This window comes from Sphaeramia orbicularis, chromosome 24 (genome assembly GCF_902148855.1).
Source record: "Sphaeramia orbicularis chromosome 24, fSphaOr1.1, whole genome shotgun sequence".
Lineage (NCBI taxonomy): Eukaryota > Metazoa > Chordata > Actinopteri > Kurtiformes > Apogonidae > Sphaeramia > Sphaeramia orbicularis.
In genome coordinates, this window is record NC_043979.1 from 30,333,443 (window position 1) to 30,360,214 (window position 26,772).

General features: G+C 36.3%; 1 protein-coding gene across 7 annotated transcripts in view; it reads right to left on the reverse strand.

Moving 5' to 3' along the window:
- The window catches only part of lama2 (laminin, alpha 2), a 400,339-nt gene that overhangs the window by 151,236 nt on the left and 222,331 nt on the right, over positions 1–26,772 (reverse strand). For all 7 annotated transcript variants that reach the window (XM_030128899.1, XM_030128898.1, XM_030128896.1 and 4 more), the window contains exons 21-23: positions 20,302–20,513; positions 6,582–6,688; positions 2,833–3,013 (exon numbers count right to left, since the gene is read on the reverse strand). In XM_030128899.1, the coding sequence (XP_029984759.1) occupies positions 2,833–3,013; positions 6,582–6,688; positions 20,302–20,513 (500 nt within the window). The remainder of the gene's footprint in view (positions 1–2,832; positions 3,014–6,581; positions 6,689–20,301; positions 20,514–26,772) is intronic.

A 26,772-nucleotide genomic window follows, 5' to 3' on the forward strand; every position in this document is an offset into this window, starting at 1 on the left:
TGGAACTGAATTAGCTGCAGAGTTTAATGTACTATTTTAGCTCTGATCATACTTGATAATCTAATCTAACAATAAAGAATTGTATGAATGTAAAAAAGACAGATGGACACATACAAATACACACAAAAATGTACCCAAGTATAACTGATTAATTAAGATTATTTCTTTTCTAAATGTCTGAATAATCTTGTTCCCCAGCCAAGATGGAAATAAATCTTCACGGGCTTCTTTATTTATTGTTCATTACTATTCCTTTTGTTCCATCTTCAAAGATAATCATATCAATCAGTGGCAAATTAATCTTGGCAACTTTTCATCACTGAGTAGATAAAAATCATTCCCTAATTTTAATTCACTTACTTATTTCCGTCTCTGTCTTTCACGTGTACCTTCTATGACATGTTGACAGGAAGAACATGTATGGGTGTGATGAACGAATGGTTTCGTATACATGAACAGACTGTACATGTCAGTATTAAGACACTACACACCATCATCTCTAAAAGTCCAGTGTTTAAAAGACAGAACATATCTAAAGGACATTTAAAGGTTTGCTGTAAAAGTAAATATATGCAAAACACTAACAAGTACAATAATACATGTAGTACTCTAATGAAACTAATTAAAGACACATTTTGCCATATGTTACTTTATTTAATTTATGTATGAATTTGATGTTTTAATTATCTTCAGACTGTGGGTGATTCAGATTTGCAGTGGCACACGCCTGAGGAATGATTTGCATGAGTTAAAATTGCAATTCTCAATAGTTTTTTTTTTTTACCAAAATTGAGCAGAAATACTATAATTCCATTTCAGTGTATTATAATACTGGGTTACAAAAAAAGGTTTTTTGCAAGTTGTCTAGGTTTTTTCAACTGAATTAGGACCATTTTGCACCGCTAAATCCAAAAATGACATCTGTTTTTCCCAATCAGGTCAGGTTTTTTTGCTAATTTGATTTTGAAAAATTTGATCTTCTCACAAAATTGATTACATTTTTGCGACTTTATCAGTTGATTTTTTACATAGTTCTCACCAAAAATAGGTTTTAAGAGAAAAAAAATCATTTGATCACTTGATTCCTGTTAGGTACAATGGTGTATTCACCGCAGATGTAGCAGAATACGTCAGGCTTATTTTTGCAAGATCTTCTAGTCGAAGCCATTTCATTCACCTGTAATATTAAAAAAAACCACTAATCATAAATTGGCAAAAGTAAAATCTTCAGAACTCGTTTATTGCAAGAACTATGAAAGAATTTTGTATCATATGATGTGAAAATGCCCATAAATGTAAGCAAAAATGTTAAAAAGCCAATATGTAGCATAGTTCAGAAAGTTGGCCTGATTGAGCAAAATTAATGTGATTTTTGGATTCAGCACACCAAAATTATCCTAAATCAGCTCAAAAAACTTAAACAATAAATTTGTTGTCAACCAGTGTAATTCAAGTGGTCTGAGAGGAAACAAGAATTCTACCCACTTCTTTGGACCCTGTTTTCAGGCTGTAGAAAATCTACCCTGTGATTTATGCCCCCATCCACAATAAAGTCGATATTTTGCAAAACAGATATTTTTCTCTATCCACACATAAACAGTATTTTGGGTTGCAAAAACACAGATACGTTACTCTTTCCAAAGTGACATTTTTTTGTGTTTATGCGTATCCATGTGAACAGAGAAATGGAGAACCTGGACACTCATGGCATCCCACCCCATTTTCCAATGCCTATCGCTGCTTTATTTAATGAACCTGCACCTGAAACATCAAACTAAGGTGTATAAATCAGTGTATGACCTGCAGATACATTTGGGAGACAGAGCACATCATGTAAAGAATACACCTCCACAACCACAACAAATACTTAAGTTAATTTAAGGTAATAACGGAACCTGTCAGCGCAGATTAAAGCCTCTATGTCTGTCCAGTATTGTCCACACTGTTGATAGTTTTAATCGCAATAGAAACAATGTCTTGTCCTGACATTTGTACCAGTCTGTAGTCGTTTTTGCATCGTCACGTGACGTAAATGAAGAAAATATCGATTCAGAGAAATATCCATGTTAGTGTGGACATGGCACTACATTTATTAGTCTAAATCACAGGTGTTTTCAGGCAGGTATGGGGTTAAACATGCCACTGACAGCTGATGGATTGCATCTGATGTGACCTGGATACAATTCTACTGTTCTACAGAGTTTGTCAATGAAAGTTTAGAAAAGCAGTTTTATTTTTCTATAAACATGAAACAATGTCAGGTTATCTGTCTTGATATCCTCTTGAGACCCAGAAATGCATTTTTGTCCTCTGTAGTGGACAAGAGAAGAGTTTCAAAAAAAAAAAAAAAGAAAAAGATATATAGAGTTTTATATAGACAAAAGGAAGGTGTGAAGTTTTATTTATTTTTTCCTCTTGATTTTAGCTCCTACATGGTTTAAGAATTATTATGAAAGTTTATTTAGCATAAGAAACCATATGCACACTTAGTTTTTATATTAGAGATGTAAATACCATTAGTGTAATAAGGGCAGCAGTATGGTTTAAAGCAAAATAAATGAAATCAATTACACTATAATTATCATTAAACTCCTCAAATTGGACATTGTCACAATGTAGATCAGAAGGATATTATCACTATAAAGAGGCAGATATAAACACTGTGTAAATGTAAAGTTTAATAAATTAAGGTGTGCACGACTAAACTTTCTGCTTTGTACAGCTATTGTTTTTTTCTTTGCTCGAGAACGTTATTGTTTTGTGTTGCTTTTTATTGACTCTTCCTTCTTCTTTAATGAAGTACAACATTGCTCGCACAGGTACATTACTTACGTGTGCAGCCGCCTTCCTGGAAGTTGAAAAATCCTCTTGCGCAGCGATCACACTTGGGTCCGGTGACTCCTGGTTGACACCGACACTGACCGGTTTCATCACAGTCAAACGACTTGGAACCAAATGAGTTACAGTGACACGGTTCACACACTCCACCGGTGGTAATGCCATGGGTCTGGGGCTGGAAACACACAGTCACAGACAGAAAAGAGGGATGTAAATGGAGGTCAAATCCAGCAGGGACGAGTAAGAGGGGGACACGAAAATGACACTAGATCAGACATGAGTAGGTGTGGAGAAATAAAAGCAGAAAGAGTTTTTATCGTGATGCTTTAGATCCTTTCAGATTGTAATTTATTGATATGATGGATACACAGAGGGGATAAAAGCTATCTTGTAATTTTAATTCTATTGTTCTTAGGTTCAGAAGCCAACTACTAAGTCAGCTTGATGGTCTATGTTTTTGCTCAGATGAAGAATACAAATGCAACAGCATTTATGTCGGTTCATTGGACTGAGCCGCCTTTCAACAGTGACACACAAGCCAAAACCATTTTCAGAAATGTTCTGAAATTCAAGCAGATTAAAGCTGTGAATTAGGTCCAGTTTAGCTGGACTGAAATGCACATTGTGTCGACATCAGAGAAAAACGCTTCAAATGGAGTTGATATTTGTTGGTATCGTCTCAGCAAGATGGTGGTAAAATCCATGAACTGTTGTGTGACTGTTGTCCAGGTTAATACACGGCACACTCCTCAAAATTAAATGATTCTCACAAAAACAACCATGCTTAAAGACTACTATGTAGAGCAACACATGCAAGATCAGGGCTCACACAGCTGAAGGATCATTAGATTTATAATTAAATTTAAGACCTATTTTACAATAGCTAAAAATAAAAGAAAAAAAACTACATCAATTACTTCATGGTTTAAGGATTCTTGTCAAAATAACATAAAAAAAAACACATTATTGACCAGGTGAGCACGTTATAAGCTGCACTTCAGATGCTGAAAACACTCAAATGTGTCTAGAACTAAAAATATGCAAAGAACATAACGTGCTCTTTAAAAACCCTCGGCCTGACTGATTAGGCACACTACTGCCCCCGGTGGTCTGACTTATCAGTGCATGCCAAAGTTTTTAGGACGGACAGACAGACGGACAGACGGACTGACGGACGACCAACTGATGACAGTACCCTGCAGCCAGTGTGGCCGAGGGTAAAAAACAAAAAAACTATCAATTATCAGTAAGACAGTTCAATATTTCAATGAACAATAATTCAGAATGGGTATCCTCCTGAATTCTGTTGACTTAGCAGTGTTGGATTCAGATTGTCAGAATCAACTCCCATCATGCAGGTATGAAATACAAGAAATGACATGAAAGCTTGGTTGAATTGCCAATTTTCACTTCCCAACATAGTCTCAAGAGCAGAAGGGTATCTGCTCTGTCTGCTGTAAAGTATTTTTGGTTCCATTGTCCTTTCATGACATTAATTTGAGAGGCATTAATTTTTTTGAGGGGAAAAAAAAAAAGGTATTTCTATGGAAATATCAGGAAAGCAGTGATGGACAATTTGTGCCATTGGACTAGACAAATGCAGGTCAATTACTGGAACACCAAGAAGCCAATGGATGAGCTCAATAAGGCTGAAGTTATGCAGAACAAGCTCTTTGTTGAAGGGATCCTGACAATCTAGTATATAAATGTACACAATAGAATATCTGCATGTGAATAAAGTCTGACACTATAGATTGTTTGAAGATTTTAGATTTCAATGTCATTTTAAAGACTTAAGATTTTTATTTTATTAATAGCCACAGTCAATTTAAGTAAATACCAAAACTTTTTAAGAATCTATGAGAACCCAACACCCCAAATGATCAAATCCACCAAAACTTGATTCGGCTGTACATGTTAGAGTGTGTTAAAACATTCCTTATGGCTCAGCATCTCTGCAAAAAAGATAAAATGCTTGCACAGCACGATGCTAATTTCATAAAACACACCACTGTCATTCCCATGCAGTGTGTTACCCCTGTCTTAGGTCTGTACGCCCCCCTGGGACAACCCCCCGTGCGGGTCAACCCTCCCCATCTCTGCTGCACGGCTTCCACAGGGACTCGCTCCACCGGTCTCCGTGTCTCCCGCCTCTCGTAACCCTGGCGACGCAGGTCACAGCGTCGGCCCACGAAGCCAGGGCGGCAGATGCAGCGGCCCTCGACGTCGCAGCGCTGAGACATAGAGCCGTGATGACTGCAGCGACAGGGCACACACTCCTGTCGCTCAGCGTCCCACCAGCAATTAGGCTGGACCAATCAGGACGGGTAGAAGAAAAGCAGGAAGGGACCCAACAGGGAATGAGAAGGGCAAATAAAAAAGACGAAAAGTAGAAAAACAAAGACAGAACAAGGAGTGAAGGAACAGTAACAAAAGCTGGACATTTGACTTTACCTGTTATGTCTCTATTCCCTAAATGTATCAATAAAAAAATAACAATTATAGAGAAGTACCTGAAGAAAGTGTTATGATTACAAATACTCAAGCCTAAAGATGTTACAAATGGTGTAGGATAGAACAACTGAAAACAGAAGTTGAAATTAGGAAGAAATGGAGAAGGAATACAGTATTTTCGAGATAGAAAATTATTATAATCAAAATAATATTAATAACATTAAAATTAAAAAAAAAAAAAAAATATATATATATATATATATATATATATATATATATATATATATATATATATAAAACAATCCCAGAAATTTACATATTCAATATATTAAATGTGAATATGTTTCTCCTTTTGTCCACCACCACCTTTCTCAAGTGGTGGTCCATGACTCAAATGCAAAATGTGTGGTAAAAAATGTTTTAATTTTGTCCAATTTGTCAAATTTTTAGTTTGACTGTTGTGTGTGAAAGTCATAGGTCAGCATTTGATTGAATAGTGACAGGATAAGTTTACACTGTTGGTACAGGTATAGTCATAGGTCAGATGTTAATGCAAAAATATGCACCTGATTATGTTACGCTAGGATTCATTTACCAGTGATTAAAATTAACTGGAATTCCAGGGTGTCATTTGTTATTCTCAAGAGGCGGAGGCAGAACATCCACTAAATACAGAGATTTTAAAAATGTGTCCGTCTTTTTTGTTTTGTTTTGTTTTGTTTTCTTTAACGCTAATGCTGATGTTTTATATGCATTTACCATAAAAGATAGTTGGCACTTTATGGGGAAATATAATAATAATAATAATAATAATAATAATAATAATAATAATACATCACACATATAGTACTTTTTTTGGGAACTCAAAGACAAAAATATGAGTTTCATGGTAAATTTATTTGAGAACCACTGACAATTTTAATAAAGAAAACTAGAAATACAAAACGTATGATCATGACGACAGAAAAAAAGGTTAAAAATCAGTAATCACAGAAAAATTGTGATTTAAGGTCCGGCCTATACTGCCCTACCCGAGTGTGTAATATAAAGGTCGAGGTTGGCAAAATCAGTTTCAAAAGCAAAACATTTTTACAATAGTTTAATTCTCTGGATAAAAACAATAATAATATACAAATAACCCAATGAACACCTTTCAAAATCAAATATCAGATGCTATTACGGTCCGATAATCAGTCGACTCCTTGTGTATACACTGAAAAGAAGGAATAAAAAGCCAAGACATAAAAAATAAAGTTATTCTCAGTAATCATTGGGCTCCACAGACTTACCGTACACTCATCACACTGTCGTCCAACCACGTTTTCTCTGCAGGGGCACTGGCCGGTCTCCTTATTGCAGACTTCCGAAACCGATCCGTTTATATGACACTGACAGGCTGAAGGAGACGAGAGGAGATCAATTAGCAATCGATATCAACTAAAATGTCCTAATGGCAAAATATTTTCATCACAACACAGAGTAAGACTTATTGGTTTATCAATTCTAGAAGTTGGTGAGAGTGTTTACTTCACAGTACAGTAGGCTGGAGGAGAGCTGGGATCCTGCTTAAGGTCTTGTTCAGGATTAGCCGTCAATATGCACTTTAATATCCTGCTCAGTGCACTTCAGAGAAAATCTTCTCCATAAATATATTCTTCAGTCTAGTGAACTGAGTGAGTTCTGCAGATTGTATTTTGTAAGTAAATACACCCAGCTTAAGCATCAAATTAAAACTCAGAATTCACACACATACATATTTAAGTGTGTATTTTTAATCATTCAAGTGACCTGATTAGTATGTATGTACAGCAAAGACACAAACTCCTCAATTACTCAATATTTTTGTTGGACAAAGGAGAAACAAAATGAGCAGCTCCTGAAACTCAGACAAAGCTGCAATCGACAGCAAGACTCAACCAGACACCAGACAATGTAATTAAGGTTGGAAGGAGCAGATTTTTGGATTCTACATTTTATATTTTTCTGAGATTCACAGATCAATCATAGTACTGTCATGAGCACTGCAACAAAGAGCATGCAGTTCAGAGATTTCAACTGAAATGAAACAACCAGCAATGAAGAAAGAAATGAAAACTTGCATCAGACAATGTTTACATGTTTTATTGTGTGAAGTCTGAATTTGACAGAGGTCAAGTAAACAGCATAATCCCTTTGGATATTCTCCGTTATGCCTTATTCTGATGGGAGTGTTTGTTAAATGCCAATAATGCTCTGGGTTTTGGGAGCGTTCTTTGGACTTGTACAAAATACAGCAGATTCAGAATATGTTTCTCAATAGGAGTTTTTCCCACAGTTTGCCACACACAGCCCCCTGCCTGTTTACAGTCACTGCTCTGCACTGTACACAAACCTGTGTGTCAACAGAGACCACGCACGGCCATAACATGAAGAGTACATCTCTGGTTGGGAGGAGAACCTTCCCTACTTTCAAACATCATGAAGGACTTGGACATCAACAGGTTTTTGGATCAACTATCGTTCAGTTATGTATGGACCAAGGTTATAATAGTTTTGGATTTTTCATTATAGTTTAGTTTTATTTAGTTTTCACTTTTTTTTCTCTAATTTAGTTAGTTTTATTAGTTTTTAGAGCAGGTTTGCAAGTTTTTATTAGTTTTCGTTATTTTCTAAATGGTTAGTTTTAGTTTAGTTTTGTTTTTTTTTATATCTTTTGTCTTCTTCGCCATTGAATTCATATAAATCCCACACAGGACTTTGCTGCTTTCTCCCAACTTCAGTTTCATGTTTCCAGGTAGAGTGGAGACAAGAAGACGACTCTAAACGACAAGTGACGAGAAGTGACAGACCGTTAAATATCACTTGGTGCCAGCAGGTAAAATTGCTTGAGGAAAATGAATCGATTTCATATCAATCCGACATTGACAAAGATGAAAAAGAAGGGAATTTTATCCATAATTTTTATGTTTTAGTTAGTTTTGTAAGCACATAATACAGTTTCAGTTACTTATTGTTTTTTTTTTTCTTTTAATTACAGTTTTTATTTATTTCAGTTAACAAAAATGTTTTTACAATTCTAGTTTTCATCATTTCGTTAGTTTTCGTTAACGATAATAACCTTGGTATGGACTCCTAGAAGAAAAAATGCCATCAAATCAACAAAGACTCTTCCAGTTAATAATTTGCATTTTTTCGGTCAAACTTGGGAAAACAAGAAGTATAGTGTGATCATTAATCAGAATCTTATAGATAGTGACACAGTGGTCAAACACATACTGACTGAATTATGAACAAGAAGAACATTGGACAAATTACAGACACTCCCACGGAATATTATAGACTTCTAAGCTTTTATCTTTATCTAAAAAAAAAAAAAGTCTGTTTCTATGTTGGTGTGTAAGTAGACAGGTATGTGTGTTAGTGTAAGCGTGTATTTGTTATTGTAAATGTCCATCCATCCATTCTCTTCCGCTTATCCGGGGCCGGGTCGCGGGGGTAACAGTCTAAGCAGGGATGCCCAGACTTCCCTCTCCCCAGACACCTCCTCCAGCACTTCCGGGGGGATCCCGAGGCGTTCCCAGGCCAGCCGAGAGACATAGTCTCTCCAACGTGTCCTGGGTCTTCCCCGAGGTCTCCTCCCGGTTGTAAATGTGTTTGTGTATATTTATATGTGTGAGTGTATGTATATACAGATATTTTTATTGTGAACATGGGCAATTGTATGAATATGTATACAGTTAAAAACGGAGTGGTATATTTATGTGGGGTGGGTTTGAGGCAAGTGTTTTGTAATACTTTGTAAATCTCCTTCAATTAAATAAAGATTTAAATTAAAAAAAAAAAAAGAAAAGAACACATTTCTGGTCGGGAGGAGAACCTTCCCTACTTTCAACCATCATGAAGGACGTGGAAATCAAAAGGTTTGGATATGATTTCAGTGATATTAAATATGTTTTGGAGACTGAATTATTTGACTTTAACGTGACGAACCACATTGATGTTAATGGATAATCACAATCTTATGTTGATGACGTGGTTATGCACTAAGAGTGAGGACTGGAATCAGGGGGGAGGACTGGATAAGCAGTGGCTTCTTCCTACTCCCTTTCAGACAAAACAGTTGTTCAATTTTCTAGATTTTTTTTTTTTTTTTTTTCCATCTTTCCTATGTTTTGTATTATGTTTGTGTCTGAAATAAACTTAAACAAACAAACAATACACACACACACACACACACACACAAAAAAAAAAAATCTGTATTTTATAAGAGAAAATAGCTCAACATGTCCATTCCTTCCCAATTTGATGCTGAAGCAGAGTTGACTATTTTGGATCATTCTACAATGTGACATTTCTGTAGAGTGGATATGCCAAACCTTCATTTTCCAGTGGAGGACTCAAGCCGTTTATAGCCCTATTCTGAACCACCGGACTCACTCAGGGCAGTAATTGTGCCTCATAATACTGCTGCCTTGATTAGTTCATTTGTTTCAACAGCTTTAATCTAAAATAATGGACTAAGAAATCTATCAACATAGGCTGCAAAAGTATACTTTCTACTGGGAAACCATTCTGGTATGGGAAAGGGCAGTATGATGTGAACAAAAACTGACAAAATATTTTAAGTAATTGGATATTAATTTTTGGTGGTAAAGGCAGTATTAAAAAAAAACCCAAAAACTAAAGCTGAACCTCAAATGATTCTGTATAGAAGTCTTGTGATATTCTATAGATTCAGATGTCCCTGAACTACACACACGTCCATGTCTGCACAACACTCTGAGCATCTTTCTGACTTTGCAATTCACAAGATAATGCTGTGGGTGAAGTTAGACACAGAAAAGGAAGCAAAGTTAAAGGGCTCATATTTTGCTAAACCCATTTTTATTAGTCTTTGGTTCATTTATTTGTGTATTTGGACCCTAATATTTCAAAAAGTTTGAATTTGAACCCTCCAGGTGCTGCAAAGCTATCTTTATATTCCTTCCGGCAAAAATCAAGTGGATTTCTACAACCTGTTTCAATTCCTTCTTAATTAGTTGCGTCTATAACTAGTTACGTCACGACATTTGCAGATATAAGGTCAAGACTTCTGATGAACATTTCTCCGAGTACGACATAATTGTGTGTCAGCAGCAGCAGTTGTAGGAAAAACTGAAAATACGTCCAAACTTCGACCCAATTACCTAAAATGTTCAGTTGTTAGTTGTATTAATGAACACAAGGGACTGAACGGGATAGAAAGCACGGTTAACAACCTGGAGGGGGTGGAGCGTGAAGTGGTTCATTTGCATTTAAAGGGTCAGCTCTCATAATGACATTTCTTGTATCATTACTCAGAAATAAGGTTGAAGATGGACTTGTGGAGTTGAATTAATGAAGAATTCAGACCCAAGCATAGCATTTACAGTTTATGTAGACCACAGGGAAATGTTTTAACATGCATAATTCCATTTAAAAAAGCAAAATATCACTCTTTTAAAAAGGTGTAGCAATGGGATGTCGAGTAAGTTAGGAATTAGAGTGAAAAAATAGCATATGTTAACTTAATTCATGATCCAATGGAAAAGTGAGGCCAAAAATATCCCAGTTAGGAAGTGATTGGTCATTACAGCTGTCAATCACCTATTTTACTGTGCTATTTCTGAAAAAGACCAGAGTTTTAGTGCAGAAAACCGAGTCAAGAGGAGGTACACAAGTTTGGTATCTTCTCATACTAACTCAATTACTACGAACTGAAAGGGTGATTACATTTTTGCCTAATAATGCCAAACTAATTACCTACTGAGGTTTTAACTGGAGTATGGGAATATTGGTAAAATGTCAGTTTTCATTAGAACGTCACATGCAAGTGTGGCCTCTAACAGCTGGGTTTACCAAATACTATCCACAAAAGAGTAAGCAAATACTTTTACTGCTCCATTTCCCTTGTATTGAAAGTTACTGCAAAATATTTACCTCAGATTCTGCATTTGTGTACTTTTCACGCTTCCAAAATGAGATTATTCTACCTTTTCTCTCTCATTTTCTTTCCCACTCATTTGTGCTCTGTTGTGCAACTTAACTTTATTTAAACTTTGTGTTTTCATATCCTACGGGAGGGAAAAAAAGAAAAAAAAAAAGACATGCCAGTCAACCCTTTAGATATATAATTAAAAGCTTGAACATCACAGCTCCCATCTGGTGGAAGCACTGTCAGAAGCACACACACACACACACACACACACACACATCCACAAAGATAAAAACACACACACCTTATCAAGGAATTAGCAGCACACATCACATCGCATCACACAGACACACATACACACTTGTACCTCCTGCCTGTTTCGAAGCAAAGAGACAGAAGGACAGACCTGAGTGTGGGATGAGAAAGTGAGAGAGGAGAGGGGCATAGCAGATGTCCACACACACAAACGCACACACACACAAATCTACAGAAACATACATACAGTACACAACACATTGATTTCTGCTTCACACACATATGTGTTGAGGCACGTATGCCATCCGTACACCTACTTGGACACACGAGTGTACATTTACACACATAACTAATAAAACATGCACATTTACATTTACATCCATGTCTGTTTTACACACATTTGCAGTCTCTCACCCCCTAGCTTCACCCTTCAGGGACCATCTGGACTCCGTTCTGTCAGTTGCTACAATGCAAGCCTTGTTGTGATATAAAATGTTGCTTTTTGTTGTGTTGTGTTTTTTTCCAGGGCTGGCCTTGATGGTGAGGATTTTTTTTTTTTTTTTTTTTTTTTTTTGCAACACGGAAAAAAAAAATGCATTATGTCCCATTACCAAGCTATATGCAATCTGCTGTATCAACAAATGCCAGGAGTAGCTGATCTATGTCTATTCTATGCACTGGTGAGTGACAGGGCAGATAAATGGGGTTTTACATGCAGTGTCTTGAAACGCTGACTTAACACCGAGATAAATCAGGTGGTTAAAGACAGAGGCTTAGTAAGTTTTCATTATTTACTTCACTCTTCTAATGAACATGTGCTCACAGTTCTTTAGTTTAGCCACTGCGGCATGAATTAGCTACAGTCATGAGGAAAAATACAGCACATCCTCCTTGAATTTTATAGTTTGACATATCAGGATATGACCAAAAAAAATGATACGATCTCAAGTGTAAAACAACACACAACAGAGTCTGCCATTCCATTATTCATTTAACAAAAATGGGGCTAAAATGGAAAAATTAAGTACAGCTTTACAGCTTCCATAAAGAATTAAGAGGTTGGGTAACAGGTAGTGACAGGCTTGTGGTCAGTTTTGTGATTAAATTTAATATTAGCACTTGGTAGACAAGATGGACATTATTGCATGTCCTGATACATGACACTTAACACCAAGATAAATCAGACTGGTAAAAACAGTCTTAGTAAGTTTTCATTATTACTTCACTCTTCTAATGAACATATGCTCACAGTTCTTTAGTTTAGCCACTGCGGTTAGCTACAGTCATGAGGAAAAAGACAGTACATCCTCAAATTTTATAGTTTTACACATCAGGACATGACAAAAAAATTATTTGATCTCAAGTGTAAAACAATAGATGCTGCCATGCCATTATTCATTTAACAAAAATGTGGTGAAAAGGGAGACACAGTGTGTAAAAAATTAAGTACAGCTTTATTGCTTCCATAAGGAATTAAGAGGGTGAGTAAGAGCTAGTGACAGGCTTGCGGTCAGATTTGTGGTTAAATTTAATTTATGTTAGCACTTGGCAGATAAGATGGACTTTGTTTCATGTCCTGATACATAAAACTGTGGGATTTAAAGAGGGTATAATTACTTTTAGTAAGGATTACTCAAATAAAAATCCATTTCACCAATAAGTTGATCTCCACTTGAAGCCATATTCACTTTATTTAACTTACTGTTGATTGACGTCAGTGATGAGATATTTGACTTTTTGTGGAGGAATAGTTGTTACTGCAGTAAATACTGATGGGGATCCTATAACTATATAAATAAGTAAATACATAACTGATTACACCTTCACAGACTTGATTGGCATCACCTGTCTGCAGCTGTAGTTTATGATGCAGTACCATATACTTCACTGTCCCCGTGGGGAAACTGGTTTGGGCTTAGTAGTGTTGCATATATACAAACATACACTATGAGTGAAGCTTTGATTAGTAATTGACCTGCCTTGGCGGAGGTCTGCGCTCTCCAAGTGCTTTTCTAGTTAAATAATGGAATAACCTTGATAAAGACTTAAAAACATGCACATCAGTCACTACATTTAAAAGGATGTTTAAAACTAAGGTATTCTAAACTATTACTACTATTGTAAACTAAGGTAAATATAAAATATTAGGATAAACTAAGTATATTATCAGTATAAATCTAAGATTTGACTTACATTATTTGTTTTATTTATGTTATTGTTTCAAACTGTGCCATCTTGTTATCTTGTTTTGTTTCTGCAACTTTCCTTGTTGTAAATAGCGTAGACAAAAGTAAGCTGTTGCTTCAGCCCTGTTAAATGGACGAATAAGTTTCTAACTAACTAAATAAATGTGACAATCAATAAATATGAACTGGCAACAAATGGATACAAATAAAAACATGAATGTACAATGGTAAAAGCTCATACTCAGAGTGAAGAACACTGAACAGGACAAAATTCTCTCAGCTCATAGATGATGTGGAGGGTTCATAGTCTTCACTCTATTATTTTAATTGCCAGTTTGAACCAGTTTGGGTTTAGATTAAACTCAGATTCATATATAATGAACTGATTCCATATTTTATCACACCTTCCGATACCACCCATTGTGACAACACATGCTTCTTGGAAACAACACATCATCATAGTAAATATGAAGAGGTACAGCCACTCCTCCAATATGCATTTACTTGTAATAATGTCAAGTTTCATTTTAGCAAAATTGCCAGAATATCAAACAACTTTACAAACATGCAATAAATTAACTTTCATGTACATCTTTTGCAGACTAGGTTCATCACCAATGGGCCTTTTTCACTGCTGACATTTTGACTTGTTTGAGTAATTGTAACTGATCTTTAAATGGCTGTATCCCAATTACTTGCATCAGTTTCAGGCCTTTGAACTGTACATGCTAAAATGGGAAACTAAATGGAACACAGCCACTCTTAAAAGTATCAGTGCCACTGCTTCGCCTGCTTTTAGAGGCCAAACTGTCTGCTGTGAAAAGTTTTGATCCTTCGATGTCGGCTTTTCCTATCTTTGTGAAGCAAAAGTCACCAAGCGTTGGATTGTTCACCCACTAACACAGAACCCAACCAAACAGTAGAACCCATCAGTCGCAGAAAAAATTATTAGACCACCCTTGTTTTCTTCAATTTCTTGTTCATTTTAATGCCTGGTGTAACTAAAGGTGTATTTGTTTGGACAAATATAATGATAACAACAAAAATAGCTCATAAGAGTTTAATTTCAGAGCTGATATCTAGCAATTTTCTATGATTTTCTTGATAATAACCAAAATTGTGCTGACAAAAACACTGCTTTTAGACATTCCATGCTTCCTTTTCTTTCTGTTTTAGTCACGTGATACACACAGGAGTTAGTACTTGATTGCATAATTACTGTTTTTGATGACTTTTGATGGCCTAATATTTTTTTATGACTGTATGCAGACTCAGAAAAGGTTTGGAAAAGAAATAATGTAGAAAAATGACCATATCAGGGTTGACACTTCTGAAGTGGGACAGCCCTGAGCCCTCATGCACTTAGGAACACGCCTCAGTGTTTTATGGGAGAAATAATAGACCAATCCAAGTTTCAACATTCATGGAGTCACAGTCTTAACATCTTTTCAATGCAGTGGTTTAGCTTCTGGAGTGATTGCAGGTCAGCTGCACACCTCTAATCAATACCTGTGCTTCCATGAAATGTCAAGTGAATTTGAAGTGAATTACAAAGAAGGAAAAAGGTGAACTGTGTACATCTCCATAAACTGGTTTGCAGAAAATAACCTGCTTTTGTTACGACCCGATAATGGGGAAAAATGATAAAAGAAAAGTGGAAAAAAATTATACGAACACCATACGTTAGCCTTCGTTCAGTGTATTTTTCAGTTAACCACCCAATTTTCTTACACACAGAAAGAGGCATGAACAATCAATTGCCATGCCGCACATCCGCCACAAATTGACCAAAAAAATAAAAAGCAGTTGAGACTTAGAACTTTTGCATGTACATTTTCATAACAGGTAAGTGAAAGGTGGTAAACAAAAAGTAATATACAATAAAACTATTTTATCTATAACTGTGGTAACTGTTTCTATTGTTGTTTCCACCCCTAAAAGGCAAAAGAAGTCAACACAGAATGGATGACAAATCCTCATTTTAACATTCTTAACCTAGGACAAATGAACTATGTTCCTTTGTTATCGCTTCCTAATAAACTGTCATCCTTACATATAAAAATCATGAATTATCTTTTTAATCAAGTCTTTCCATGAATTATTTCTTTTAACCATAAGATAACCATGACATGTTGTTCTACCAGCACATGGCGCTGTAGGCTACATTACAAATAATAAACAGTAAAACAAGCAGAGCATTCTATTGTTGTTTTGTATCTGAAATAGCTGCGATATCTGTTTTTTTTTTTTCATGGAGGACTAAAGAGGACTAATTTGGCCTTATCATCAGTCCACGCGACCTGTTGTACCAGAAAGGTTTTCACATTGTCAGAATATCTAGGACAATGTAGCAAACAGTGGATCAAACACATACAGTAAAAATGTGCTACGTCATAATTTACCCAAAAAGGTGTTTGGCATTTCTGCTTCATGAACACTTCTGCTTCTTTGAAAAAATGCAAAAACCATCAAGGAAGCATTTCCACCAATACTGTATTTTTCTTTTTTCTCTATTTATACTTTCTATTTCAAACTAAAGGATAGATAAGGAGACAGCAATTAGCAAGACATGCAATAATGATGCAGATAATGACAAATGCTACATTTTCCAATGTGGAATAAATACATTAAATACATTTCTGAAAATGCACACTGATTTGCAATGATTTGAAGTTTGTTCAGAGATAGAGCTGCTGGAAATGTTTAAGTACAGATGGCAGTGAATCTGTTTTCCTGATGTAAGTTACTCTTTGAGAAGTCCTCACAGTGAAGCAGGGTTAAGAATTGTGTTTTACAGTTGCAAATTAGAAAAAGCACTTGAGAGCCTCTTACAGTGGAGCTGTCACTTTGCTCTCTCTCCATTTTCAGCCTCTCTGAGCACAAGCTGCTGTTGGTAGTTGATTCAAGTGATTACCTTTATGATACATTTTTGGTACATGTGTTTTTCGCAGTAACTCAATGACTTTAACTTTTGTTTTTCAGTAATAAGGGACTCATCAGACAGACAACATGGAGCAATTTTACATGAACAACAAAGACGACTGGCCACTGAGCAGACAAACTGGTACAAGTCAGGGTTAAACTATTTGACTGGAGAGGTTTCAAAATTCAATACTCTTGAAGGGTGTCTGCTTTTTCTCGAAACTCAAGAGTAGGAATTCAAGGAAATAACCTTCAAGCTGCAGAAAACACGTCTCCTTTCTCTGATATTGGCACAGCACCAAAAACATGCTTTTTTTTTTGTTTTACACGTTTTGTATTTCGTTTTGCTTGTTTGGGTTCATCAATTCCAGAGAAAACCTGAACAATAGCATATAGGACTAGAGATTAAAATAGGAATGATAAAGTAAGACTTGAGCGGTTTCCAAAACAGAGTTCATTGATCTACTCTTTAAAGCATCAATGAAACATTCATTAAGTGTTAGACACACAAGCAGCATAATTGCATTTCTGAATTACCACATTTTCATTTTGTTCCAGTGAATGGACAAATATGTGACAGTGTAATTCACATATTTTTTCAACAGTTTGCAAATGAACCCCCACCCCCCCCACCCACCACCACCACCCATTTGAGAAATAGTACAAGGTGTTCATTTGCTCGAATTTATTCCTCCAACAAATGAGTCTGTGGTCAAGTTTGCTTTCAGAATCAAACTGCTTTCCATTCCCTGCCTGAATTAAACTGAACTCTTATTAAAAGAAAGAGACAAAAGGCTGCGGAAAAGAGCTCTGAAGGCAAAAAATAGAAGAAAAAAAAAAAATGAGTGGGAATTTTACAGTTTAATAGTGCACAAATGGACTCGGCCTGAACTCTCCTGCTCCACTCAATAAAATTCATTAAGACCGGGAGCTATAGGGAGAGAGGGCCTGACGGAGAGAGAGAGATAGACTGACAAAAGCAGAGGGAGTGAGAGACAGAGTTGTTGTGTTTTAATAATTCTTGGTGGTCTTTTGTCATTTGTACAGGATCAATAACAACTCTCCATCTCCCAGACGCGAGCAGCCGATCAGCACTGTAGGAGAGCAATAGATCAGGCTGATTAATCAATAACCATTTAGCTGGGTGGAGAAGGGAAACAACTACAGAACAATGACTATCAAATACACATTAATAGCATCTGTCAGGCCGTCCACCTGCTTTTGTGCTTGTCCGACGGTTTTATCTGTCCGTTTATCGTCTGCCTGTCTGTCGTTCTTTGTGAGCGGTCTATCTCCCGCCACCCGTCTGCGTACATACACTTTTTTTTGTAAACAACAAAAGTATAATGAAGTTTTTTTCACAAACAAACACCATCTGTACGTCTGTATTTGCTGCCATCTATCTCCTTTTTTCCCCAGCCTTTCAGTCGCTTCCTCTTTTTTTTTTTTTTTTTTTTTTAACAGGTATGGTTTTTATTCTCACTCTTAAACACAGCTGGCAGTCAGTGAGCCGCTCCGACATCACACCTCCTACTCGCACAGCTGCTTGCCAATGCACAATCACACACACATCACACACTCCAGATGGTGTACAATCTAGTCACTGTTTTAGTGAAGGGATTAAAGGTATCATTTATACAAAATTGAGTTCCATGGTGAAAGTACTACTCTTTAGTGGGAGGGGGTGTCCCGCTGAGATGCTGAGGCTACACCACTGGAAAGCAACAGAAAAAAGGTTTTAGATTGTTGTTATTATGATGCCACACTGTAAGTTTTTGTTTTTACCAAAGTGATATAATCCTTTTCATGAATTGGTCATATATGGGCAGAGGATCCATCATTCTCATCGGACTGTAAAACGCCTGAACTAGACAAGCCTCTGACTTAACTTACTAAGTGTATTTAACTATGACTATGTTGTAAATAGTGTAATTATTTAATTTAACTTAATGCCCCGTCCACACGAATGCTGGTATTTAGCAAAATGTATATTTTTCTCTACTTTTGGGCCTCTTATCCAGACATAAATGCTGTTTAAGGTTGCAAACACTGATCTTTTAAAAGTTGTTTCTTAAATGTTGATTCATAAAAATTCCAGTTTGTGTGTATCCATGTGGAAGTGAAAACTGACCAATTGGAAAATGATGACGTCACTCCAATTCTTGTACGTCTATTATTGCTTTGTGTAATGAACCTGCACCTGAAACATCAAATGCAGGTGTATTAATCAGTGTATGATCTATACTAGATCAATGTCAACATGGATACTTTTGGGAGACGGACCGGACTGACATCATGGACAAATCCATATGACGTAAAGAGTACACTTTCACAAACAACCAACACTTAAGGTAACTTAAGTTTAGAACGGAACCTGTGCTCACCTTCATGACAGATTAATTTACCACAAGGACAACAGAATGTCTTTAAGATGTTAAAGTTGATGTCAGTATTATAGAGTTTGTGACTTGCATTTGGGCTAGACTTTTTCAATTCTGTTCAGTTTTCTTTACGGTCACAGAAAAAATTATTAGACCACCAAAAGTCATTAAAAACAATGGTTATATAATCAAGTACAAACTCCTGTGTGTATCATGTGACTAAAACAGACAGAAAAGAAAACATGGAATGCCTAAAAGCACTGTTTTTGGCAGTACAATGCCATAGCTATTGATGGAAGAACTTAAGTGATTTTGGTTATTATCAAGAAAACCATGGAAAATGGCTAAATATCAGCCCTGAAATTAAACTATTATGAGTTATTTTTGTTGTTATCATTATATTTGTCCAAACAAATGTACCTTTAGTTGTACCAGGAATTAAAATGAACAAGAAATTGAAGAAAACAAGGGGGGTCAAAGAATTTTTTGGGCGATTGTATATAGTACCAAGATTTATACAGGGTGGGGAAGCAAAATGTACAATATTTTGAGGCAGGGATTGAAAGACAGTGTATGACCAATTAGTTTATTGAAAGTCATGAGAATTTATTTGCCACAAGAAAATGTACATAATAGAAAATGTTTTTATTCTATGTGTCCTCCTTCTTTCTCAATAACTGCCTTCACACGCTTCCTGAAACTTGCGCAAGTGTTCCTCAAATACTGGGGTGACAACTTCTCCCATTCTTCTTTAATAGTATCTTCCAGACTTTCTCGTAATAGTTCTGCTCATAGTCATTCTCTTCTTTACATTATAAACAGTCTTTATGGACACTCCAACTATTTTTGAAATCTCCTTTGGTGTGACAAGTGCATTCAGCAAATCACACACTCTGACGTTTGCTTTCCTGATTACTCATATGGGCAAAAGTTTCTGAAAAGGTATGGATAATAGTGTTAGGTATGATTATGACATCAATATATGTTTGGTTTCAAAACAATTGACGTAGTGCCTGCTGAGAAAAAACAACTAAATGTTCATTGTAAATTTTGCTTCCCCACCCTGTACATGATCTCAATGCACTTCACAAATTCAGGTCAAGACCTTAACAATACTGAGGAAATCTAACAAATCCCCCAAAAGCAAGCCGAGGGCGACAGCTGGGTGGACAAACTCTGAAAACGCCAATACTGAAACCCTTCACTTTGAATTTGGACCATTTCCTACGTAACCATTTTATTTTATGCTCTGTGGCCTTACAGCAGCTTTATTTCAGCAAATACCACAACAGCTACAACAGTTTTCAACTGTATTTTCAATGTGGCAACTTACGCTGGCAGTTTCTGGCTGTCACTGCGTCTCCATAGTAACCCTCAGCGCAACTGTCGCAAGCCACGCCGCCATAGCCCTGGCGACAGCGCAGACACTGGCCTGTGATTGGATCACAGCTGTCAGGTATGGAGAGGTCCAGGTTTCCATGGCAATCACAGGGCTGGCAGGAGCCCCCTGGCACCGTGGGCTGGCCGTAGTATCCGGTGGAGCATCTATGGGGAAGCAGAGAGGCAATGTGATGATGCAATTTCATTTTGAATATACTTCAATTATGACGTTCTGCCTTCAAACAACCGAAAGATGAAACCAGATTTCAACTGGGATCATCTCATTTTATACCAACTAACCCTCAACCAGACTGATTTAACCCATAAAGGCACAGAACTAGAACTTTTAAGTAACCTCCAGATGATTATTTTCTCCATTTTTACCCATACCTAATAACTTATCATTTATTTTAATTTTATCTACTATATTTCAGTGAAAATCATGTATTTTCTCAGTTTACTATTTTTAAGCAGATGTTCATAAAAGCTCCAACTAAATTGAAAGGTTACTATTTCAAAGCTGGAAAAAATAAACAAAAATTACTTTTGCAGCAAAATATATCATTAACTGAATCTCAAAACAAGCATCTACAACCACTACCATTTATCAGAATACATGGGTTTCAGCGATGAATCAATATTGCAGAAGACAACGGTGTTTCCGTGTTCACTACAAAGTCTCTGAATATCCAAAAAAAAGATATATGTGTTGCCAATAAAAAGTTAAGAAACTGCATTTAACCTGAATTATTTCAATGTACTGATGGGATTAGTGGTTCAAAAGTAATCAAGCATTTTAGATCAATAGATGCTTTTGGTTGCCAGTGGCTGTTTAGGTCTTTGAGGATTAAAAGATGAAATAATCTCCCCCAAAAAACAGTATGCATAAGGGAATTATACTATTTTCACTCAGCAACAATCAATCAGCTGCTGTATATGCAACATAATACAATCTTGGTGCAAATGTTGTTTAGAGTAAGACATCACTTGTCAGCACTCTTCTGGAAAACTATTATTTGCTTCAGTTTTCAGTTTGTCCATGAGAAACACACACTAATCTTCAAACACAAAACCACTCATTACTGTAGGTTTCATGCTAAAAAAAAACAGCAGCAGTCAATTTCAGGTGACCCCATAAATATCACTTAAGCTCATGCAGTAACTCAGCTCCGTAGGAATTATCAGCTTTGTTACGATGCGTCTAGTGGGACTACTCAGCTAATCGTAGCTGTTGTATAATTCATATTGGGCATCACAAATACACACACACAGTGACTGACAGCATCTCAAATTATACACACAGAAAGCTACAGGGTAACAGGCCTGAGCCAAACAGATATGAAATGAAAGTTTTAATAGAGATTTAAAAGAAATTATCTAGTGTCTTCAGGCAATTTGTTCCAAAACTGTTTTTAAAACAGGCTGCAATGGTTTGACTAAACATATTCATAAACCTGACGCAAGAGGTGTAGCTAATCTGCTTTGAGACTTTTATGGTTTTGTGTTAAATAAAAAGTTACGATAGAAAAACAAAAAAAACACCCGACCCAAATTCTGAAAAGTGGTTTGATAAGGATAAGGGCACAGAAACCTTTCATTTGATTTTCATCACTTCCATTTTGATTAATAATAAGAGGAAGTTCAGATGCAGCAAAATGTATTAACCTGAGTGTACTGCAGTGTGGCAAGAGCCACCGGAATCGAATAATACAGGCCTGAGCTGAAATAAAGCTGTAGAGGCTGAAAGGAGAATTGAGATGAAAGAAGAGCACGAGAAGGAGAGCGAAAAGAAGAGATAGACTAGAGGAAAGCAGATAGAGAGAGAGATGGAGAGGGGAGAAAGGTCGTCACATTGAAAAGAGAATTGAATTTAGAGAGAAGGGAAAAAGAAAGGACAGAGAGAGGGAAAGAGTCAAGAGCAGCCAGCCATTATTACCACTGACCCTCCTTGGTACTCAATAGAACTGGTTTATTAGCTTCTGTGTGTATGTGTGTGTCGCTGAAGTGTTTGTACGTGTGTGTGCATTTCTGATGCTGTGTGTTGGGCTACAAGTGTGTCCTCCTAGTCAAGTGGAAGATTGTACTGACAGCAGTGTCACTTCTTGATAAGGGAGGAACAAAGTGTGTGTTTGTATTGTCTTATTTGCTACTTCTGTTGTACAGTGTTTTTAAGTCTCACACTAACATTTAGCCTTAAGCTTTTTTCATTAGAGACAGTAGTGGTTTTTCCATTGGACATCTGTGCAAAGCTTTACTGATACTGACTAAATGTTGAAAAAACAGAAGTATTTTTCCATTGAATCACAAATGCGATGATTTGTTTATTTATTATTGCAAAATGACACGAGAAGTCATTCCATAAACATGGCAACCAACATAAATATCATGTTGATTTATAGATATATTTGTCGAGGCCCAAAACGGAATCTGGCCCGATTCAGAATCGGGCCGGCCCAGAATGGAATTCTATCCTAGGCCGGCCTAGAATGGAATCCTGCTGCTATAATGTTATTTTTATACCATGTTTAATGCAAATTATCTAAATCATTACAAAAATCAATACATGGAATTTGCAAATATGTGAAAAAAAATGGAACAAACAACATTTTAATTGTAAACTATAATACACTTTATTTACAAATATAACCTAGTGGTACTCCCCACCAATATATGGTACAGTGAAATCGACTGAAATTGACAATAGTTACTCAAGGTATGTAAGACTGAAAATGTAAAATTATGACAAATTATGGAATTATGGATCATTTGCATTAAACATGGTATAAAAATAACATTATAGCAGCAGGATTCCATTCTAGGCCGGCCTAGAATAGAATTCCATTCTGGGCCGGCCCAATTCTGAATCAGGCCAGATTCCGTTTTGGGCCTCGACATATTCATTATTAATATATATATAACCCATCTATCCCATAGTAAATTGAAAAATAGGACCAATGGCCCTGTAGCTTACCGGCCAAATTAAAAACTTTGGAAAATGTATCCAGATGCCAGTTATTATCACCCAATTATGTGTATTTATTCTATTACAGAAATAGCCCATGTTTTGGTCATATTCCAATCAGATCTGTAAAAAATTCAAATTCCAACTTGATATCATTGATACTTACTGATTTATTGTATCAATCTACTTCCTATCTGTTATGGTGGGAAAATTGGTCAAAGTCGCACCAAATCCAGAATCAGATCCAGATTGAAATAATTTCAATACCTTGTGTTGACATCATCATACAGAAGCTGTATACCAAGTTTGAAGTCAATCAGAACTGGAGTTTGGGAGAAAAAGATGATTGAAATTTTTTCCCCATAAGAACCCATGTTAAATATTCCGTAAGTTCCTGGATCCAGAGGAAGATCCTGATCAGCATGTGGACATTATGTTTTGGTCATCTCCCCATCAAGGCTGAACTGTAGAAATTTACACTGATATCATTTATATTTACTGAGTTATTGCATCAATCCACTTCCTATCGCTTATAAAGGGGAAATTTTTCAAAGTCGCACCAACTCCAGAATCAGATCCAGATCCAAATTATCTCACTAACTTTTCTTGACATCATCATAAAGAAGCTGTATACCAAGTTTGAAGTCAATCGGAATTGTAGTTTCGGAGAAGACGACTGAAATTTTTGTAACAGACGACAGATGCCGCCGGACACCGCATGACGATAATAGCTTACCGGCCGACAGGTTCCCTGGTGTATCCACACATACCACGCCATGTTTCTTTTAAAGGACTGATATTTTGCTTTTTTAAATGGACTTAGATTCAGAGGTTAGCTAATGCTTAACAGTAGATTTGGTAAAATGACAGATTTAATCAATCGTAGCATAACAAAGCAATTTCATCTTGTTAGAGGAGCCACAATTGCAGTACAATGAAAAACCACAACTACAGTCAGTGTATTTTAACAAATAAACCAGAACTCTGACAGTCTGACTCAACAGGCCGTTGAGCTGTCAATCAAAGCTTCTATTGCACTTCCTATTTGCCCTGAGATCTGATTTGGTTTTTGAGATTGGACCACCAGATCACTTACTAAAGAACCCAAATAAACAAATGATATCAGATTGAATCCTTGGAAAAAACAGTACAAATGTTGACTTAGTATTTGTATTAAGATGTTCACATTAAATCTATGGGAGTTGGTGCTTTTTGAAACCCCACCTTGTGGCCATAAACTGTATTACAGCTTTAAGAAACCTCCATATTGGCTTCGTTTTTGAGTTGAGGTCCTTACTCCTTAGTCCTGAGGCTAAGTTCAGGAAAGATAACATCTGAAAATCTAGGATACACGACATTAAGTATAATATGTAAGGTTCACGTCTGCTGTCGGCCTTGATGTTCACGCTGTCCCCCAATTCCCTTCAAATCCATGAAAAAATTCCAGCATGTGTCCACGTGTACTGTGTGAAAAATGTATGATGTCTTATATTTGTCCTTTGCATTATCTTCTTCTGTACTTTTAATGCAATTTTTTTCGAGGAAGGGTTCTTGTGGCGGCGCTTGTAGCAGCGGCTGAAGACCCTAATCTTGAATGGAATTTCGTTTGATGTACTCTGTACTGTCAAATGACAATAAAGGCAACCTTCTGACCTTCCTTCATATTACACAAATGATAGGTGAAAACAAAGACAAAGCAGATTTTACTTGCAATTTTGTTCCAGTTTGTGTTCACCGACGGTTTAATATAATTTTTGTGTTTTTGAAAGCTCATAGTTTTATTTCAGTTAGTTTTAGCCTAACTTTTTATTAACTACAAACCCTGCTTCTGTATTCCATTTGTGTCTCGGTATCTGCGTGCGGCTGCGTTATAAAAACAGCGTCCAGAGGAAGTGAAGGTATTTATAGTGGAGAGTCCAGAGTGTGTGAAGGAGATATATCGGGGGGTCAGGCACCTGGTCAAAACCATCAGAGTATACAGGAAGCAGACGGTGAGCGCAACTGCTACAGAGTTACAGAAAGAGAGAGGGAGCGAGGGAGCTGGGATCATAAAAGCTACAGTATGTTCTTTTATTTTTAGGGTTATAAATGGGGAGTTGGCGCCAGGGGAAGACAGCCACCCCTCCTCCCTCATCCATTTTTCCATAACTTTTAAAGCACATTCAGTTCATCTTGGTTTCACTTTTATTTTTACTATTCAAAGCAAAGAAATTAGGGCAAGCTGTAAAATGGAATTTTCATACAAATAAGCACTTTGTAGTCTTTGTCATTTGCTTTTTTTGTTTAACATTTGTATATAGAGAAGGTAAAGAAAAGGTCAAGTAAGGTCTGTTCTCGTTTCAGTACCACTAACTTTTACAATTTCGAATAGTCAACTTTGCTGACATTTGAAGCTGCCAAAGCACAAAGTTCAATCATGCAGACTTAAATTGCTTCAATACATTAAAATTGTGCCTTCCTGCATTCAGTCAGTGGAACTGTAGGAGTATCAGCATTTTCTCCTCATAAAAGACATTTCACTCCCTCCAACATATCCAAAGTTTCTTACCAAACTTGAGTTGTCAATGTTGTAAGGTACCATTGTGTGTTTCAGATGCATTTTGTTGTTGATGTTACTTTATTTTGTTGGATTTATCGCTAATTAGAATAACTGAAACGCATTTGTCATATTTTACGTGTCACAGAATGTTGTAATATACAGTACTACGCAAAAATCCTGGGCCAAAATTAGGTTTGTTGGTTTAGTAAAGTTATAATAATAACCACAAATACACATTTATAAGTCTCTGCGTTTAAGTATAATCTGGATAAATGGAAATATGTACAGCATTAAAAACAAAACAGCTTCTCCAAACCTAAGTATTAGTATATAGCGTGACCTCCCTTTGCACTTAATGTCATTAACCCTTTTGTTCAGATTTATTGCAGTTTATGTGTATTTTAAGGCTATGCACACATTTCCTATCTTTCATTTTTTACTGCATAACAAACTAAACAGTATGTGACTGAAAAGAAGCGGAAAAGAAAAGAGGCATAAAAGGTTAAGGAGGTAATGTCGCAAAAGTAAAATCATTCTTTCTCTCGCCAAGTGCAGATACTCATGTAAAAAAAAAAAAAGAGGCAAACACATTTTTGCTCAAATGAAAGTGAACAAAACAGGCTCTTAAATGTAGGCAAAGTACAAAAGTAGCCCTTTGAAGAACCTTTCTACCAGCCACTTATGTATAACTGTACCTGAACCCCATGTCATTTCAATATAATTTGAAGTCTATTAATCCATCCTTAAAAAAAAAAAAAAAAAAAAAAAAAAAAAAAGCTAAAAAAAAAAAGCTAAAAAAACAGTCAGCATTAACGGCGCTCCAATGGAAAAATCAGTTTCAGTGTAAGCAACAGAAGCTGAAGTATTATGATGCATATTTACACGGTCTTTCCTTGTTCATTTCATCTTGTTGCATCCTTCAT